Below are 21,797 nucleotides of genomic sequence, written 5' to 3'. Positions count from 1 at the left end.
GTCCAACAGGTTTATTTGGAAGCACTGGCTTTTGGAGCACTCCTCTATCATCAGGTAGCTGCCCCTTCATCAGACTAGCTAACTGATTATAACCTGGTGTTGTGTGATTTTTAACTTGAAAGATTAGTTGTAATATAGCCCTTTAAACTGAGTCAGAAATGTCAAGTCAAGAAATTTCCTGACTCAAGATTTCTTAATATTTCCTGTCTTGGTCACAGAAATCCCATGTGCTTTAATGATGTTCAGTTCCTTTTGAAGGTCAGCAGAGTCCTGACCAGTGACCCCATCAGCTGGTTGGTAGCATGACATTTGTGAGGGAACAAAATGTGAACGACCTTCTCTAATTACCTCTGCTGTGTATGACCCAATTTTCCAAGAATAAGAAAAATATATTTTTGAAGTCCTAAAGCCAACATTTGTTAAAATTTATACAGAAAATATTACTTACTTTTCAAGGCTGGATTTTCTTATCCTGCTTCACCTGCAGATCTTGCCCAGTTATTCTCTAACAAATTCATGAATCAAGAACAGAATAACAGGGCTGAAAGAACTTTTGACGAGGACTCATCTACTGAGGTGATACGGGCTGAGTTTAGAAACAGGAGAGGAGAGGTCACACTGCTGGGAGTGTTTTGTAAGCCTCTGCAAAGTTCCAGGGACGTGGAGGAGCAAAAATGACAACTGGGTAGGAGTGAAAGGAACAGGGTGGTCATTATGGGGTCTTTCACTTCCCCAACATTGACTGGAAATGCTATAGCTCTAGTACATCAGATGGATCATTTTTTGTCCAATGTGTGCAGGAGGGTTTCTTGACAAAATATGTCGAAGGGCCGGCAAGAGGGGAGACCACAATGGATCTGGTACTTAGTAAGGATTAAGGCCAGGTGTTCGATTTAGTGGTAGGTGAGCACTTTGGAGAAAGTGACCATCATTTAGTTATGATTAGTTTAGTGATGGAAAGAGATAGGTACTTGCCACAGGGTAAGAGTTACAGATGGGGGAGCGGCAATTATAATGCAATTGGGCAAGACTTAGGAGACATAGAATGGAGGAGAAAAATGCAGGGACAGGCTCAATCGAAATGTGGAGCTGGTTTAAGGAACAAATATTGTGTGTTCTTAATAGGTATGTCCCTGTCAGGCAGGAAGGAAGTGATAAGGTAAGGGAACCGCGGTTTACTAAAGAAATTATATCTCTTGTTAAGCGGAAGAGAGAGGTTGATGTGACGTCAAGATAAAATGGTTCAGATGAGGCGATGGAGGTTACACATTAGCTAAGAAGGATTTAGGGAGAGAGTTAAGAAGAGCAAGGAGGGGACATGACATGAGCAGTCTTTAGCAGGTGGAATAAAAGGCAACCTTAAGGCTTTTTATAGGTATGTGAGGAATAAAAGGATGACGAGGGTAGGAATAGGGCCAGTCAAAGACAGAAGTGGGAGCTTGTGTGTGGACCCTGTGGAGACTGGAGAGGTGCTAAACGAATATTTCTCACCTGTTTTCACTCGGGAAAAGGAGATTATTGTAGAGGAGAAGACTGAGATATGGGCTATTAGACTAGAAAGGATTGACGTTAGTAAGGAGGAGGTATTATCAATTCTAGAAGGTATGAAAGTAGATAAGTCCCCTGGGCTGGATGGGATTTATCCGAGGATTCTCTGGGAAGCTAAGAAGGAGATGACAGAGCCTTTGGCCTTGGTCTTTGAGTTGTCATTGTCTACAGGTTTAGTACCAGAGGACTGGAGGATTACAAATGTTGTGCCCTTATTCAAGAAGGGCAGTAGAGATGACCCAGATAATTATAGACCAGTGAGCCTTCCGTCTGTTGTAGGAAAAGTTTTAGAAAGGATTATAAGAGATAGGATTTATAATCATCTAGCAAGCAACAATTTGACTGGAGATCGTCAATATGGTTTCGTCAAGGGCAGGTCGTGTCTCACAAACCTCATTGAAGTTTTGAGAAGGTGCCCAAGCACATGGATGAGGATAGGGCAGTTGATGTTGTGTACATGGATTTCAGTTAAAGCCTTTGATAATGTTCCACATGATAGGCTTTTGGAGAAAATGCAGAGGCATGGGATTGAGGATGATTTAACAGTTTGGATTAGAAACTGGCTTTCCGTAAGAAGGCAGTGAGTGGTGGTTGATGGAAAATATTCAGTCTGAAGTCCAGTTACTAGTGGTGTGTCACAAGGATCTGTTTTCTGGCCACTGCTGTTTGTCATTTTCATAAATGACTTGGATGCAGGCATAGGTGGATGGGTTAGTAAGTTTGCAGATGACACTAAAGTTGGTGGAGTGTTGGATGGTGTGGAAGAGTGTTGCAGATTGCAGGGGGACTTGGATAAACTACAGAATTGGGCTGAGAGATGGCAAATAGAGTTCATTGCAGATACATGTGAGGTGATTCACTTTGAGAAAAATAACAGGAAGGCAGAATACTGGGTTTATGGAAGGATTCTTGGTAGTATAGAGGTGCAAAGGGATCTTGGTGTCCATGTACATAGATCCTTGAAGATTGCCACCCAGGTTGATAGTGCTGTTAAGAAGACATACAGTGTGTTAGGTTTTATTGGTAGAGGGATTGAGTCCCAGAGCTGTGATGTCATGCTGCAAATGTACAAAACATTTGTGCGGTCTCACTTGGAATATTGTGTATAGTTCTGGTCACCCCATTACAGGAAGGATGTGGAAGCACTGGAAGAGGAGATTTATGAGGATGTTTCATGGTTTGGAGGGAAAGTCTTATGAGGAAAGGCTGAGGGACTTGGGTCTGTTCTCATTGGAGAGAAGAAAGCTAAGGCAGAATTTAATAGAGGCATACAAGATGATCAGAGGATTAGATAGGGTAGACAGTGAGAGTCTTTTTCCGAGGTTGATGACGTTGACTTGTATGAGGGAGCATAGCTGCAAATTCAGCCACATTAGGGGCATTTAAACAGTCCTTGGACAAGCATATGGATGATGATGGGGGATGGGCTCGCAGTAGTTCACAGGTCGGCGCAACATCCAGGGCCGAAATGCCTGTTCTGCACTGTATTGTTCTATGTTCTATGATAAAATGTTCAAAACTCGAGGCATAAAAATCATAACTATCCACTGACACTGTTGCCCCTTGTCCACTGTAAATATGCATGAGCTTGAGCTATATAGCAATTTTAAATCAACATGTGTCAAAACTCATTTTCATGCCCTTCACCATTTGTCTATCAACAATCAACATGTGTTTGTATGATTTTCAGGTTCCAGTGTAAATACATCAGCAGCTGTTATTCTTGTAGATTGCTGAGGTGGCATTTGGATTTTATTGTTTTCTACAGTTTCCAGTTATGATTGTGTTCATTATTTTTTCCTTTATACGTTGAGTTGGTTTACGTTTTGCAAAGCCAATGGGATTTTTATAATCTCCCTGTGTTTACATCATTCCAGATTTTTAACTGGTGTACTGAAGTTAATGTTGTCCAAAGCTTTCACTGCTGAACATACTTTCTGAAAACTGTAGTTTGCAACTATGTTTGTGAAAACTGAATGCTGGAAGCTGCAATTTTGAAGGACATAGTTTTTTTTAAACTTAATTATTAACACTCTACTTATCTCTGCCTTGTGTCTTTCTGCTGGTAGCATTGTTGTTATTTAAAGTTCATATTTTACACTTAACTACATTCAAGCGCAACATCACTCACTGTCTGGACAAGCTCAGTTGTATGACTATCCCACTTTACAATTCTGCAAAACATTGGCTTGCAACACGAATTGAACACCCACAGAGTAATCATCTTTGTTTTTGTTAAATGTTCAAAAATTGTCAGGCACAGGCCAAGCTGTGACACCATCGTATGAGCATTATAATTCATATTTGCAAGCCACATTACCAGAGTGTGTTGTAGTTATAGAAATAGACCTGTTGTTTTCTGCTTAGTACATCCTATACAATGTGCAGTTGTTGACATGCACATATTAAACATGAAGCCAACCAGCTGTACAAATTAGGGGAATGTTAAAAATTGATTGTGAAGTTAGTTTTAGATTAGATTCCCTACAGTGTGGAAACAGGGCCTCTGCCCCAACCAGTGCACACGGACCCTCTGAAGAGTAACCCACCCAGACCCATTTCCCTCTGATTAATGCACCTAGCACTATGGGCAATTTAGCATGGCCAATTCACCTGACCTGCACATCTTTGTGACTGTGGGAGGAAACCCACACAGACACAGGAAGAATGTGCAAACTCCACACAGTCACCCGAGGCTGGAATCGAACCTGGTACCCTGGTGCTGTGAGGCAGCAGTGCTAACCATTGAGCCACTGTGCCGCCCCCTTCTTAAATTATTCAGCTTTAATTCCATTTAATTTTTTTTTCAACTTAATAAAAGGCATTTTTTTATTGTCCATCAGCTAATTCTTTTATGGCATACTAAATAAAGAAAAACAAATGCTGGAAAGACTCAGTAGGTCGTGCAGCAGCTGCAGAGAGTGAAAGAGTGTTCATGTTTATAGCTGATTATGTTTTGCAGACTGGTGTGCATGATACCCTGTATTTCACTTTCATCTCTGACTTACTTATTTTCATGACATCAATCAATTGTTGAAATCAAGTGATTTAATTATCTCTGGTAGTGTACAAGTGAGAGTATGGAAAATGTAATTGTAAATGTATTTTAACCTTGCTGTCAGCACATCTACTTGACATGGATTAATAATGCTGTCAAAATTGTGCACGATGGAATATTACACTACCATGTGAAATTAAATTACTTTGAATCAGTAGTATGACCAACAAGTTTGAGTGCCCATAAAGGAATTCTTCTGATTTTGCAAGGGCAAATTTAACATTAAAATTTTGGTTAATGTATTACATATTAACATATATTACTTGCACGTGAGAGATTCATATAGCAAGTAAAAGCAGAATATTCTAATGAGAGAATCAATAGTAAAGTAAATGCATCAAGATTAAACAAGAAATGAGTCATTAGATTCCCTACAGTATGGAAACAGTCATTTGGCCCAACAAGTCCACACTGACCTTCCAAACAGTAACCCACCCCCCGTACATTTACCTCTCACTTAAACACCTAATACTATGGGCAATTTAGCATGGCCAATTCATCTGACCTGCACATCTTTGGATTGTGGGAGGAAACCAGGGCACCCTAAGGAAACCCACACAGACACAGGGAGAATGTGCAAACTCCACACAGACAGTGGCCCAAGGCAGGAATCAAACCCACGTCCTTCATGCTATGAGGCAGCAGTGCTAACCACTGAGCCGCTGTGCCACTCTAAATCATCATTTGGTTCACCAGTTAAAATTAGACCACCAAGCTGTTTTATTGATGATAGGGTTTATTTGTAGTGATATCTTATTCATTAATCAATAGTTGTAGTTTGGAGGAATTGGAGGAAAGATCACTAAAAAAATTGGTATTTGTAAAGATTTCACATAAATATATCTATTTTCTTTATAGTGACTCAAGCAGGAACAGCACAGGGTTATAATATGTGTCCTGACCCAGGAGTTCCTGAATGGGGGAAAAGAACAGGTGTGGATTTCAGGTAAGAAGCACTTGGATCAGCAGGTTTAATTTGTGCGTGTATTTATCATTTGAAATATCTAAGTGACCTTTTAGAACTCTTTTTGAAGTTTGCTTCAAATGCAAATTCCTTTCATTTCAGTCAAGGTATGAAGGATGCAAAAACAAGTAGAAAAGTAACATGTGAAAGATTATAGGTTGGATTTGTGAATGATTGATTCGCATTATTTCCACAACAATTTGATTTTTATTTGATTTAAAAAACTCAAAAATACCACAGAGAATCTCACTCTTCGTGTTTGGCATCACTGTCATTTTTGTATGTTTAAAGATGTGTACAGTTGATAGTTTATAGGTGTTTCAGGTTTAAAAAAATCTACTGGAGACATTTTCAGGACCAAATACTTAAAAATTAAGATGGAATCATTAATAATAAAAAAAAAATCCAATTGTTTTGTACCTAAACAATGCAAATTGTACCTGAGTATGAACAGAAATAGTTGTGGAAAATGTTTTCTCATTAATAGCCAAGGGTGATTTTTAAGAGCATGAGGGAAGATCAGAATGTGTACAAAGCTTATCACCATCACAGACTTCCTAGTAGTCAGTTGTAGAGTTTTTTTTTGAAGAGGCAACAGCAAAGGTTGATAAGGGCAAGGCTGTCAGTGTGATGTACATGAACTTCTAGAAAAATATTTGATAGATATTTTCCAGGCTGAAGGATGGCTTTGTCATGGAGTTCCCCAGAGGTCAGAGTTCGGACACTTGCATTTCCTGAAATATATAAATTTCTAGGCATGCTGTGCAGAGTGCAGTTTTAAAATTTGTGGATCACAGAAACTTTCTAAAAATTGTAAACCAGAAAGAATAAAGTGTAGAACTTCAAAAAGATATTCAAAAGTTAGCAGAGTGAAAAAGTGTGGTGCTGGAAAAGCACAGCTGGTCAGACAGCATCTGAGGAGCAAGACAGTCGACTTTTCGAGCATAAGCTCTTCATTAGGAAATCATACATTGCTGATGAAGAATTTATGCTCGAAACGTCGATTCTCCTGCTCCTCGGATGCTGTCCGACTGGCTGTGCTTTTCCAGCACCTCACTTTTTGACTCTGATCTCCAGCACCTACAGTCCTCAATTTCTCCAAGTTGGCAGAGTGTCCAGATAGGAGACAGATGAAGTTCAATGTGGAGAAATGAGTGGTGATGTTTCCATACAATTAAAATAGAGACACCGTTTACAATAAATGGTACTATTCTGAAGTGTGTGCAAGGCAGACTGACCTGGCTGTGTATGTGCATAAGTCATTAAATGAGGCAAGACAGAAAGAACTGTTTTAAAACTAAAATATACAGGAGGCTTCATTAATAAAGCCATAGAGTACAAGAGCAGGAACGTTATGCTGAACTTATGATGGACACTGTTTGACCTCAGCTGGAATATTGTATGCAGTTCTGAATGCAGCACTTCACGAAGGATGTGAATGCTTTGGAAATGGTGCAGAAGTGGTTCCCAAAAATGATTCCAGGGATGAGATACTTCAGTAATGAGGAAAGATTGGTGAAATTGAGACTGCATTCCTTAGAGAGGAAAAGGCTGAGGGTTCATTTATTCAAAGTTTCAACATAATGAGGGGTCCAGACAGAATGCAGGAGAGAAACTGTCCCCCTCTCACAAACAAATTGAGAACCAGAAATCAGAGTTTAAGGGATTCCAAATGAAGCAATTCCAAGACGCATAAAAGACATGTTCACACTGCAAGTGGTATGGGGTAAAAAAGTGTGATGTACATCGATGTTCTGTGTAAGAGATTTTATAATCCTGAGTTTGGGTGACAGAAAGGGACAAGTTATTAGTAACGGTTTGAATTTCTTGTCATCAAAGATCTTGGTTGATTTTTTTAATATTGTTATGCCCAAAGCACAAATCAGCCTGCAGTTGCACCTTTTTTAACGGCAACATATAAAATAGTTGTTGGTGATATTAGGAGGCAATTGTTCAATGTAATTATGTTATATGACAACTGTTAATGCTATTTTAGAGCAAACAGCAACTGGCCTTTGAAATAGACCAATAAATCTGTTAAAACAGAAGATAAGAAAATGTGCTAAGCCTGTGGCAAAATTGCCTACAATTACTTTCGAGTTTAAGTTCACAAGCTCACTCAAGAACTGTCATACAGTTGACTAATGTGGGAAGTAGAAATACGAAACTTAGTTAGTAGTGGAAGTTCTTCCAGTGTTCTGGAAGAAAAAGGTTTACTTAGCATACATTGTGCTCAGTTGAGCCAGGAGACGATTGTTAATGACATTGAAACTATCAGCACATACAATGTTCATCAAAAAAAAATGTATGTAACAATAGTGAGGTGTTTACAAAATGCTGACAAGATCAAAGAACAAGAAACTAAGCCAGGGGATCCTGGAGAACCTGAGACCAAAATCATTGCCAAAAATATGGGAGAAAGTGAGAGGAAATTAGAATTCAGACAGAGGAGTAAGTTGTTGGTTCAGAGGAGTGAAGAGAAGTAGGAAATCAGAAGGCCACAAACAGATTTAAAGTTAGGGATGAGAATGTAAGAGCTGAATTTTCATGCAGTTTGGTCTACTATGTCAATAGTCAGCGGAACCTGGATATAGAAGTCCATTCATCATTTCACGAAAAACAAGTTTTCTGGAAGTGATTGGGCATGAGTTACATGGCAGGAAATTTGAATTTAACAATTTCATTTGAAATTTGTCCCAAATTCAAGGAGACTCTATTTGTGCTGTTCCAAGAGTTTGAACACAATGCGAAATGGCAATTTTATGGGTAAACACTTGTGAAGGGTAGGCAAGATTTGTTTATGTGTGACGATTTGAAGTTACCTAACTGTCCAGGCCTTTGAAAACAGAACAATCAATGGGCTATAACAGTGAGTTAGAGTAAAATGACAAACACCCTCTGATGGAATATGTTGACTGAAAAGCCATTTCTTGTCGCCTTGAAAAAAAATCCTTACGACATTTTATTGTAGTTTCAATAGAGTTCCTCACACTTCTAGCCCACTGATTCAAAAAGTGTTTCATGAAAGCAAACAAATGTTGTGTCAGGGCTGGTTAAAGGCCCACTTTGCTACTTTAAAACTTCAACCCAGTGAGAGGCATAGTGGCTCACAATGCCAGGGACCCGGGTTTGATTTCACCCTTGGGCATCTGTCTGTGTGGAGTTGGCAAATTCTCCCCATCTCTGTGTGGGCTTCCTCTGGATGTTCCGGTTTCATCCCACAGTCCAAAGATGTGCAGGTTAGATGGATTGGCCATGGGAAGTGCAGGGTTACAAGGATAGGATAGAGGTGTGGGTCTGGTGGGACACTCTTTGGAAAGTCAAGTGTGGGCAGGATGGGCTAAATGGCCTGCTTCCGCACTATAGGATTTCTATGATTTTATGAACCAGTTGTTCAACAGATTGTTAGATCTGCAAGGCTTCATTTCTCAACAACCCAAGAATGCCTCATCTGCACACAAGCCCTTTTGCCACTTTGATTTTTCCCATACCATCTCAACCACTGTGTCATCCTGGGGTGAAACGCATGCTTGTGGGAATCATTTCCATAGAATTTCTATTTCCGTAGGCCTGCAGAGTTTACTCAGTGCCAAAACTTTAGCCCAAACGTTGCAACCAATGCTTGTTTATTTTTCCCTCAGAATTTATGTCAGCTTTGACCGAAGAAAGACAATTAATACTTGTGACATTGTGATCATGAAATTACAAAATAAAACTGGAAATATAAAGAAGTAATGAAATAACTTTTCATTGCTGATAAAAAAGCATATTTTGTCCAAGTTTTGTTTTGCAGTTATGAGGATAATTTGTAAAAACATTGCTGTAATGGGAAATGAAACACACAACCTTCTGACTAGCACAAGGCAGATCCATAAGAGCCAGGTCTAAGAACAGAAGCTTCTTCTTGAGTAAAAGTAAAATACTGCAGATGTTGGAAATCTGAAATTAAAAAATATAAATTTGCTGGAAAAGCTCAGCCAATCTGACAGTATCCATGGACAGAGAATCAGAGCCAATGGTTTGAGACCAGTCTAACTCTCTTTCTTTTGTCCCCTCCCATGACTGGAGCCAAGATGAGAAATGTGGGAAAATATAGAGAAAATGAAGCGTCATGATCTCAATGTGGAGAAAACCTTTTACGATTATCCGCTGAATCCTTAAATGGCAACTTCAAAATTTTGCCAATGAGCAGTGACTATTTATATCCATGTATTTACATCTCATTAAAGCCTTATTTATGCATCAATGCTAGTTTGTCTCCTTTTCCCGAAGAGGGTCAATGGCACAAATCCCAACTTTAGTGTCAGTGCCTGGTGCCTGTGGCTCACTAAATGCTTGTCAAGGTCACCATTCAACTCCTTCACTATAACATCCATGCACCCTCCAGGGTCACCATCCTCCTCCGACCCATCTCCCATATAAGTCATAATCCACAGACCACCAGCCTCAGCATATCATCATGTCACTCAGTTCATGTCTGACACCACTTCACCTCTTTACTTTGGAACTTAGGGACATCAATCACTTGCATGCTTCTGCTAGGTTGCATTGCACACCGAGACATACACACACATCTCTTTTATCTCCACAGGGTGCATCTTATGATTCTTAACATTCTTTCTGCTTATGTTTGAGGCTGCCTAATCTGCATCTACTTTATGTTGTTTTCTTTGCACACACACATTGACCCACAGGCTATTGACCTCTGTGTTGATTATGTTGATTTCTTAATGCATTACATCTTTAGTGCTCTGTGGCTTGCATTGCTTTTTAGCGCAGAGGTTGAGGGGTGTAACGTTTCTCACTTAAGAGTACTCATCAGTCAAGGAGGTGGCCAGGTACTACATCAATGCCAGACCGCAGTATGTATTAGCAGTTTACATATGAGCATATTGTGTAACCTTTGAGCAAATAGCAATATGTGAATATTAAAAGCGGATTGCTAATGGGGTCAAGAAGTATACAATCAGGTGCTACAACCACTGTCAGATGATTACACTACAGGGACTTGGGCTACAACCACTGTCAGTCAAGAGGCTCAGCTGACTACACAGTCAGGCACTTGGACCTACCAGATTGTAGGGATCTACATATTTGCAGTCCAGAGATTGGGCCATGTCAAGTGCAAGCCATCCAAGGATTTTAGGTCATTAGGAGTGCTGTGAAGTCATAAATTCATGATGGGTCAGTTTTTCTTGCAATGGATCAAAGGGAGAGATAGGATTTGAGATAAGAGGATGGAAGAGCAGTTCATCATTATTCATGAGCCGTAAGTAAGGTGTCTCCTCTGAGTGAGTTAGAAGTGGTAAAAGGCAGGCTGAATTAAGAGTTTAGGAGAATGAGAAGGATCAAAGTTGTTGAGTAGTCATGTTGTATGCAGTAGTGAAAACTGTAGTCCATTGAGGCTTTGGTGAGAGGTTTGTGCAGTGGAAACATCTGAGTGAGTGGTAGATCTGTAAGTATGAGGTAGTAGAAAATCATTGACAATGTCATTGCAAAACAGAGCTCTGTGGATGTGTCCTGAAACAGTGCACAGAGCATTGTGTGTGTGTGTGTGTTTACACATTAATTGAGCTCTGTATAGACATACTTTGGAACGTGGGAACAGAAATAGGCTCATCTGTATTCTAAATTCCAAATATCCACCTTTGTGTCATATCTTTAATATCTTTTATTAACAAAAATGTCACATATAAAAGAATCAAGTGATCTAATTGCTGGTTATGAAGAAGAGTCCCTCCCTTTGTGGAGAAGTGTATTCTATTTTCACTCCTTAAGGACTGGCTGTAAATTATTCTTCAAGTTACAGACTTCCCCATGAGTGGATGTAACTTTTCTCTACCAACCTTGGCATTCCATTTACTGAAGTAACATTGCTCAGATCAGCTAATTATCTGAAAATCCAGGAAATGAAATCTTCTTGCATAATCCCCTCTCCCCATCATCTAAATGTTGCAGATTAGTGGCTGGATTTTCATGTCTCCATCTATGCTCAAATGAACTTGGATGGAATTGAAAAATAGTGTGTGGACGATTTCAAAATTTCTCCCTCTATTCCCATTTTGGATATGTGGCATTTTTAAGGGTACGTGCTGTACCATGGCCTTTGCCAGGTTCATTGTGTCGTTTTTCATGGAGCCAGGCCTGTTTCAGCAGGAAGAATGAATCATAGCATCTAAGAAGATTTGTGATTTATGGAGGAACCCAAAATCTGGAATTCAAAACTTTTTAACAGGTAAGTTTAATGGATATTAATAACTGCATTTAAAGACAAATTAAGTATATATTTTTAATACAATGATAAGCGCTGTAGGTTTGTTGAGTAAAGTTAAGTGAGTATTTAATTGACTGGCCTTGTGAAAGTAGAAAGATGTTCAGATGTGTTACAGTACATTATCCAATGAGTAAGATGCTGTTTTGAGTTGAAAAGTATTAGCAGTCAGATGTGACTCTGCAGTTTTCCCATGTGATTTAATCTGTTTAATTTGCACCTCAGGCATCTGACCCCCTATTTTGAAGCTTGAGCAGATGATTGAGATCTTTCAAAGACCTCAAAAGCTTTAAGGTCTTCAGTTCAGAAAGTTTTGTTTGTATAGCTGTGCAGTGGACTCCAATTATAACTGCTGAACTAGTGGGTGGCATGGTGGCACAGTGGTTAACACTGCAGCCTCACAGCACCAGAGACCCGGGTTCAATTCCCGCCTCAGGTGACTCTCTGTGTGGAGTTTGCACATTCTCCCCGTGTATGCGTGGGTTTCCTCCGGGTGCTCCGGTTTCCTCCCACAATCCAAAAATATGCAGGTCAGGTGAATTGGCCATGCTAAATTGCCCATAGTGTTAGGTGAAGGGGTAAATGTGGGCGAGTGGGTCTGGGTGGGTTGCGCTTCGGTGGGTCGGTGTGGACTTGTTGGGCCGAAGGGCCTGTTTCCACACTGTCATCTAATCTAAAAAAAAACTGTGTTCCAAACTCCATAAGGAGATTCAGCTCAAGAGGAATTGTTGGCACACCTGTCATGGTTTTTGCTTTTATCATATTACTCCATGACCATTTAAAAGGATTTAGAGTAAGAGTTATATACACCGAAACAGGCACTTTCTTCTAAGTCATCCACGCTGAGCAGGTATCCAAATCTCATCTCGTTCCATTTGCCAGCATTTGGCCCATATCCCTCTAAACTCTTCCTATTCATATATCCATTCAGATGCCTTTTATATTCAGTAATTATACCAGCCTCCATCATCTCCTCTGGCAGCTCATTCCATACACATACAACTCCCTGCATGAAAATGTTGCTCCCTCAGGTCCCTATTAAATCTTTTCCCCCTCACCTTAACCCCATGCCTTGTAGTTTTGGACTCCCTAACTGGGAAAAAGAACTTGGCTATTCACCCTATTCAGGCCCCTCTTGATTTTGTAAATCTCCACAAAGCCAATGCTCCAGAAAAAAAACAAGCCTTATTTTTAAATTCAGACTCTCCCTATCGCTCAAAACCTTCAATCCTAGTGACATCCTTCTAAATCTTTTCTGAGCCACCTCAAGTTTAGCAGCATCTCTCCTAGAGCAGTGAGGTCAGAATTGAATGCACAGTTATAAAAGTGACCTCACCAGTGTCCCATACAACCACAATATGACATCCCAACTCCTTTACTCAATGTACTGGCCAGTGAATGCAAAGGTGCCAAATGCCGCCTTCACCACCCTGTCTATCTGCAGGAACTGTGCACCTGCACTCCTGGGACTCTTTGTTCGGCAACACTCTCCAGAGCCTTACCGTTAACTGTATCAGTCCTGGATGACCATTTATGAACCTGGTTTTTGAAAGACGATTAATTTTGACTGTTTCATGACAATCTTCCTAATGTTATTGTAGGGCTTATGATTACTATACAAAGTAGAAAGTGGTTGAGTGTGGATAGGGGATGAGTAGGCTTGATGGAAAGAGAGTATATGGCCTAGTACATGGGAATGGGTATGGGAGGTGGTTGAGGGGGGCATGGATGACTCATGGGGCGTTTGAAGTGGCATTATTGCACAGAGACGCAGTGATAGTTCATGATGAAGTAAGTGGGGTTTATAAAAGATAAAGGAATTATGGGAGGGCTAGGTTATCAGCTTCTCACACTTGGCTTACAATCTGGGTTAATTGTCCATGAAGCAGAGTTTTCAATTCAGTTTTCAGTCTGTTCCTTGTGGAAGGTTTATGAATTATTCAAATACACAACTCAGTCCACTCCAAGCAAGACCTGTTCTCTCTTTTAACTTTACTGAATTACACAACTGACCCCAGTTATCAGCTGTACTGATAGCTTTCCCTCTTCTCTTTAAACTAATGAAAAAAACAGATTTTTTCATATTCAAGATCTATTCTACAATATAACCCTCTGTACTCTCCTTTCTTTAAACAAACAATAAAATGACAAAATTTTACAAATTTTCATCACAAGTGTTTGTTTTGCTTCATGTTTTTATGACTCCTTAGATCATCAGCGATTCTTTTTCAAGGATTTCTGATAATTTCTTTAACTAATTGCACTTTCTGTGAGTCAGTTGGACAAAAGGTGCCTTGTATCTCTCCACTTCATTTTGAAAATCTCATATTTCTAGCATTTCCTTAGAATCCTTCTCAGCAATACCCTTTGTTAAAGGTACATTGTCCCAAAGAGCAGATCTATTGACATAAAATTCTTGAAATAGATTCTGTCCGATTTTCTCTTGCATAGAATTTCATTATATTGGATAAACCCTGTGTCCATAATTTCTGCGTACACCAATGTTTCAGCAGTTAAGGCATTATCAGCTGCCTTATTTTTTTTCATTGGCTTCTGAGGCCAGCAGACAACGTTTATCATTCTTTCTCACCAAAGATATGATGAACCATTGTTATCAAATAACCACCCAGAAAATTGGCATATGCAGCATTGCTAAAAAAGGACTAACTTTGTTTCTTCAAACGTGAGTCTGCATTTCCAAAATTTATTGTCTTTAAAACTAAATTTGTTCTCGATTTCACCAGCAGTGGTGTGCTTTGCCATAATAGTCAGCTCTAATATATGAACTAGGCCAGACCACTCAAAACATTCTTAGCAGGCAGTGCCAGACCAATAACTTTTCAATTTGGTTTGCTAAGTGTACAGTGAAAATCACCTGCAGTAAGATAGCTAGGTTGACTACTAGATTTTAAAACAGACAATAAATTTATTCACAAAATTACACAATGAAACGCAAAGAACAGTATAAAGAACCCATACAGAACTCAACCTATCCAGCTGGACTTAGTTATGCTATTCCGAATACACACAATAGTCCCAAAAGACAAACTCTCTTTAAAAACCAGTATCAATGGAACACATGCTAACAGTTGAAGGGCAGAAAAGAGAGGGAGTTTCCACACAGCTCCCTGTTGAACTTGCCAGTTCAGACTCAACTAAAACCTGCTCAGATCATCTCAGCTAGCTAGAGAGTGACCACCCCCCTCTCTTTACACAGGTCACATCTAAAGCATGACCACTTTGGCCTGAAGTCTCTTCTGTTTACATATAAACAAAAGGCCTCTCAAAATCCTTTTCATCTCTGTATCAAACCAGACTGATTGGAGTCCAGCCTGGTTTATTGCTCCTCTGAAAAAAATCAAGAACAGAGTCTCCTTGAGCCAAGGAACAGCTTTTAGAAAAAAAGGAACTAGTTTTGTGACATATGTTACATCAAGCATAAGATCCAGTCTAAGTTTACAATCAGGCTTCATAAATGGTCTGTCGCTTCCCTGGGTGTAAAAGCATCTTTCTTTCTCTTGTTGTCCTCTGGGGCAAATAACCTGACCTTGTGTTTCTGCATCAGTTTACCCATCTTCTGTCAGCACTCCATCTGTCACTGTCTGGACCTCATGATTGAAGCATGAAATGCATGGTATCTCATCAGTTTTTTTTATGACTTATAAAGATTCCTAATATGTGTAATCAGTGTGAATTAAACTTGAGACGTGCACTGGAACAGTTTGCTTGCCATGCTGTAATATCACTGTAATTCCATCATGATCCAATATCTTAACCAGACTTTTCACTTTTTTTGCCTTTCTTTCGTTATAATGTACCATATGCCTGAATTAAAATGTATTTCTGTTGTTGTAAGGCTCACTAAATGTCCTCAGAAATTTCAACATGAATGAATGCCTTTTTTTCTGCATTTGACTGGTCAGAAAATGCAGTGTTAATTGTATTCCCTTCCCAAGCCAGGGTACGATCATCATTGCCAAAGGAATTTTTAATTTTCTCCCAAAAACAAATTGATATAGACTCTAAACCCCAACCATTTTCAGTGAGTTCTTCACATGGACTGTCCATGCCAGGGCAGATGTTAATTTACAACTTGTAAATTTATAAGGTATCAGATTTAGCTGCGTGATTACTTTCACACACTCCATTTCAAAAAGGATGACGTCACTAGTGTGTTCATTCCAATAATGTTTCTGTTTGCAAGTATTTGCTCAAGTTCACCATTGGCAAATTTTCCGCTGTCCAATTTCTAATTCAGAATTTAGCCTATATTCTCAGCCCATACCCTTTCTATTTATCCATTGCCTTGTCCACAATTATTCTTTTCTCTTTACTGTATATTTTTCCTTTACCAATACTTCAAGGCCAATTGCCCAAACTTGGTTAAAATCTCGAGCTAATGGGAGACTTAATATGAACTGAGGTGGTAATCAACTCGGCGAAAGTAAGGACTACAGGTGCTGAAGATTAGAGTCATGAGTGTGGTGCTGGAAAAGCACAGCAGGTCAAACAGCATCTGAGGAGCAGGAGAGTCAGAGTTTTGGGCATAAGCCCTTCATCGGGAATTCGATTCTCCTGCTCATCGGATACTGCCTGTCCTGCTGTGCTTTCCCAGCACTACACTCTGAACTGAGGTGGTGTCTACTGATTTTTTTAATGACAAATATCACACATATTGCTGATCTCTTCTATATATTTAACTTACCCATTGTATCCTACTGCTTCAACCTTATTAGATGTTTAATCTGTGAATTAATTGATAGACAAATTGCTGGTGCAGTTTTAAGCTGAATTGATTTTTATCCCCATTAAACTCTTATCTCCAGATGCCAATAACACTTGCTTAATTTTTTTGATCAGAGAACTTAGATCTTGTTAATGAATGTAATAATGTCCAGGTTGTGTCAACTGTAAACCCACCAACTTTGTAAAAACAATTGCCTTGTCATATTCCGTATCATGTTTTATTTCAGCTTTTTTCACAGACGGCTTGCTAAACATTAAAAATATTCCACTTGGCATGCTATCTGTACTGATAAGGTGATTTACTCTAAACATTTTACTGGAAATGACTTTCTTTTCAGTGACTTCAATGTGTTGTCATCCCCCTGTATGAAGCAGATGAAACGCTCAAATTCTTTAAGTTGATTTTAACATTTACTAGTTGGTGTTGCTGCTGCCTCACAACGCCAGGGGCCTGGTTTGATTCCAGCTTTGCGCATCTGTCTGTGTGGCGTTTTCGCATTCTTTCAGTGTCTGTCTGGGTTTCCTCCAGGTGCTCCGATTTCCTCCCACAATCCAAAGATGTGCAGGTTTAGGTGGATTGAAATGACAAATTGCCCATCATGCCCAAGGATGTGCAGGCTAGCTGGGTTAGCCATGGGAAATGCAAGCTTTATTAAGGACGGGGGTGCGTCTGGATAGGATGCTCTTTCGAAGGTTGGTGTGGACTTGATGGGCTGAATGGCTTGCTTCTACATTATAGGAAAGATTAGGTTAGATTACTTTAGATTAGATTACTTTACAGTGTGGAAACAGGCCCTTCGGCCCAACAAGTTCACACCAACCCGCCGAAGCGCAAGCCACCCACACCCCTACATTTACCCCTTACCTAACACAACGGACAATTTAGCATGGCCAATTCACCTGACCTGCACATCTTTGGACTGTGGGAGGAAACCGGAGCACCCGGATGAAACCCACGCAGACACGGGGAGAATGTGCAAACTCCACACAGTCAGTCGCCTGAGGCAGGAATTGAACCTGGGTCTCTGGCGCTGTGAGGCAGCAGTGCTAACCACTGTGCCACCGTGCCGCCCACAAATTCTGATTCTTTGAAACTCTCGGAAACTTTTTAAAAACTAATTCACTGCATGCATCAAGACTGTGTAACTCAATGGATCTGCAAAGTAAACATTCATTACTAATCTGAAGCTCATTGTTACTTACACAATGCCACTGCCAGATTAATATCACCATCTTCTCCTTCTCAACCTCCCATGTCACGTGCAGTTTCAAAACCTTTATTGTTCCATTTCAGGAAGTTTATTGCTGAATGGTATTTTGGAGTCACATATAAACAACCTGTTGACCATTCCCTGGCCATTCCTAAGATTCATTTTTCTCTAATAATTTCCAAGTTCCTGTTATCTATCATAATTGCCATAGGTATCTCTACCCACAATGCTTTTAATTGTGAAACCCACTTTTGTTTAGACATCTCTGACCAAGTTCTATGTGGTGTGGCATTGCCAATGCCATTGAATCCTCTAATCTTGTGTTGCTGAATGATCCCCTTAAGCCAAGAAAACTGATGGGTAATGAATATTTCCCAGGTTGTTTTCCTAAAGATTTCAGACACCTCTTCCCCAAGTACATCCTTCTTTCTGAAATGTCACTCCAGGTCACACAAGAATTCTATCCACATTTGACATTTGATCACAGTCCAATGATGCAAAGTCACACTGAGTTTGGGATCTCCAAATGTATTTTTTCAATCTTGCATAAAGTCTAATAAATTCTGTTTGCTAAATTTATCAAGTCTGATCATCCCTTATTGCATTTACTGTCGTAATTTTCATAAATTCTGCCCATAAATGTAAGTGGGTTTGACAAAATTTTCCTCAGCATCCAATGCTTGGAATAGTACATTACACTTGATCCTGCGTCTAATTGAAAGTGACATTGCCAAGACCATAGCTTGTTTTATTTCCCTTTAATAAGTAAGTAACCAGTGTCCATATCTCTACTTCAATGTTCCACTCACCATAAAGTTTGGTTTCGCAAAACATTAGCCAAGAATTAAAACACAAAATTTTACAATTGATTTTAGCCATTCTTCTCAAAAGTAACTGAAATTTACAACCTTTCATCTGAAAAGATCTCAGTTTCCAAGCTTCACCTTTAGGTAACCATTCTCTGCTCCCTCGTGCCAACTTAGTTCCTGCAATAGAACTAAAGACTCCTTTTCCTTGTGGATAAAGTTTCTTAGTTACTCAGTCACATCCCCAGTACCACCTTTTTCCCACTTTATATTTACAGTGTTTCTTAATAAATCAAAAAGGTCCAGTCTGTAGCTTAACTCTTTCTATGTTCACAGAGATAAGTCTTCTAACTTGGCTGCTCTTGGTTTTCACTCAGTTGTTTCAAAAGGCACTGGCCTTAGAGACTCGAGGCAATCCCCACCATTCCATGATGGGAATGATGAGGGTGAGCACTGCCTGGCTGGAGACATGATTGCAATGTTGCATGTTGTGAGCCCAACTCACGATCCCCAGTTCAATGAGAAAAATCTGGCTCCATATACCTTCCTGGTCAACTTATGGTGCACTCTGTTGAGGACAATTATATTCTCCTTAAAGATACTGCCCACAGCATTCGAGTTGTATTCTAATCTTTGGGAGTTGTGTTACAATTACATCACTTCTTCAGATTTCCCTGGCTCACTTAGACTTCTATCTGATGTTTCACCATGTGCACATCACATCAGTATGCTTACCTGTAAAAGGCACATAGGCCTGAATAATGAATATGACACCAAGGCACAAGTACCAAAATTCTGTCCATGAACCCATTGACCACCATTTTATCCTGGGTTAAGAGGGGCGGGTTCTAATATGCAAGTCTGTAGTTCACAGAGGCAACAACAAATGTATACTGCAACTGTCAGTTGGATGTCCAAACACATCTGATCCAGTTTAGATCAGGTAAGAGGTCTAAACTTAGTGGAGTTTTTTGGAGAGTTTGGGATAGGTGAAAATAGACATGAAAGTGAGTCAAAGGTAAATAAATTCAATGGAACTTTCAAGCTCACTGCAGCTGCTAAGGGAGCTGTCAAAGGGAGCGATCAAGAAAATGGCCAAGTAAGCTGTCAAGAGAGCTATGAAAGGTAGCTATTAAATATATGAAAAATAGTCTGCAGTGCTTAAAACCTGCTTTCTCACTTTTTATTGACATGATTAGTGCTGTCAAATTGATTTTGCAATCTGTCATTATCACATTGGGGTGTCTGTCTATTTACATTTTGACTGACAACTGTAAATGCTTATCGAGTCACTAAAGAGGGATTATGAATACAAATACTTATTTTTATAAGTGATCAAAGGAAGTTAATTGTGGTATATTTTTAATAATAAATTCATTAATTGACACTTTACAACTTATTCAATCTTATGATGAATTCTATGCTCTGTTCATACTTGGACAACTGACATGGATGACGCTAGGTAAAGATAGTTGTAGGTGGTATAGCTTTCCATTGGGTATGAAAATCAGTTGAGGGAGTGCTACCACTAACTACAACTTCAGTGATACCCTTTTTCCATGATGGCCAACATTTTATCCTCCCTGGATGTTAAAACATGAAGGAATGTTTCTCCTCTTTGCATTTTTTCTTGCTACTGCTCATTGTAATGTCTTACTTGTCCTGCAAGGGAGAGGGATGTGGATCACTGAGTACCCTGTGATAAGTATGGATGATGTACTTGTCCTGGTTAAAAATCAATCAGCACTGCCAAGGGGCTTGTGGTTGCAAGCATGCAGCTATGCTAATTCTATGAGATTGAAGTGAAACAAATAAATGTTTAAGATGTATTTTTTAGGTTCCCTTCAGTGATGGGTTGGCTCATCTTGGCTTCTGGAGGAAGGTATTGTCCTCCCTTGTACCAGAATTTCAGAGTTGTTATGGTGCAGGAGGTAATTCTGTCCATTTTGTCTGCACTGACTCTTTGAGCACTTTAACTTGATGCTAGTCTTCTGTCTTTCCCCCCATAACCCTGTGCAATGGGTGATTTTTAAAATAGAATAAATGTCCTCTTCAGTGCCTCAGTTGGACATCATGGAAATGATTGAATTCATACTGTGTGGGAGCAGGCCATTGAGTCCATAATGACCCTCTGAAATGCAGCTCACTGAGATGCATCCCCCTCCCCAATCGCTGTAATCCCACTTTTCCCAGAGCTAATCCATCTAACCTATATATCCCAGGTCATTATGGGCAATTTAGCATGGCCTATCCATCTAACCTGCAAATCTTTGGACTGTGGGAGGAAATCAGAGCACCTGGAGGAAACCCACACACACATGGGGAGAATGTGCAAACTCCACACAGACAATTGCCTGAGGATGGAATCGAATCTGGGTCCCATGTGCTGTGAGGCAGCAGTGCTAACCACTGAACCCCTGTGTCTCCTCCATGCTTCCATTCCAAATGATCACTACTCAATGTTTACAAAATCTTTCTGAACCTTACATTTGCTTCCTTTCAACAGATGTGGGTGTTGTGCCCTCTGGTTCTCAATCATAGAGTCATAGAGTCGTAGAGATGTACAACGTGGAAACAGACCCTTCAGTCCAACCCGTCCATGCTGACCAGATATCCCAACCCAATCTAGTCCCACCTGCCAGCACCTGGCCCATATCCCTCCAAACCCTTCCTATTCATATACCCATCCAAATGCCTCTTAGATGTTGCAATTGTACCAGCTTCCACCACATCCTCTGGCAGCTCATTTCATACACGTACCACGCTCTGCATGAAAAAGTTGCCTTTTAGGTCTCTTTTATATCTTTCCCCTCTCAACCTAAACCTATGCCCTCTAGTTCTGGACTCCACCACCCCAGGGAAAATACTTTGTCTATTTATCCTATCCATACACCTCATAATTTTGTAAACCTCTATAAGGTCACCCCTCAGCCTCCGATGCTCCAGGGAAAACAGCCCCAGCCTGTTCAGCCTCTCCCTGTAGCTCAGATCCTCCAACCCTGGCAACGTCCTTGTAAATCTTTTCTGAACCCTTTCAAGTTTCGCAACATCTTTCCGATAGGAAGGAGACCAGAATTGCACGCAATATTCCAATAGTGGCCTAACCAATGTCCCGTACAGCCACAACATGACCTCCCAACTCCTGTACTCAATACTCTGACCAATAAAGTAAAGCATACCAAATGCCTTCTTC

The 21,797-nt window shown here is 40.0% G+C and overlaps 1 protein-coding gene across 2 annotated transcripts in view; it reads left to right on the top strand.

The window, feature by feature from the left end:
* csmd2 (CUB and Sushi multiple domains 2) overlaps window positions 1-21,797 on the top strand; it is a 1,704,811-nt gene that overhangs the window by 1,149,660 nt on the left and 533,354 nt on the right. For both annotated transcript variants that reach the window (XM_043717868.1, XM_043717867.1), the window contains one exon: window positions 5,465-5,552. In XM_043717868.1, the coding sequence (XP_043573803.1) occupies window positions 5,465-5,552 (88 nt within the window). The remainder of the gene's footprint in view (window positions 1-5,464; window positions 5,553-21,797) is intronic.

The sequence above is a fragment of the Chiloscyllium plagiosum genome, chromosome 27 (assembly GCF_004010195.1).
Source record: "Chiloscyllium plagiosum isolate BGI_BamShark_2017 chromosome 27, ASM401019v2, whole genome shotgun sequence".
NCBI lineage: Eukaryota > Metazoa > Chordata > Chondrichthyes > Orectolobiformes > Hemiscylliidae > Chiloscyllium > Chiloscyllium plagiosum.
Note: the sequence above shows the minus strand (reverse complement) of the source record. Positions and strands in the feature narration are given on the sequence as shown.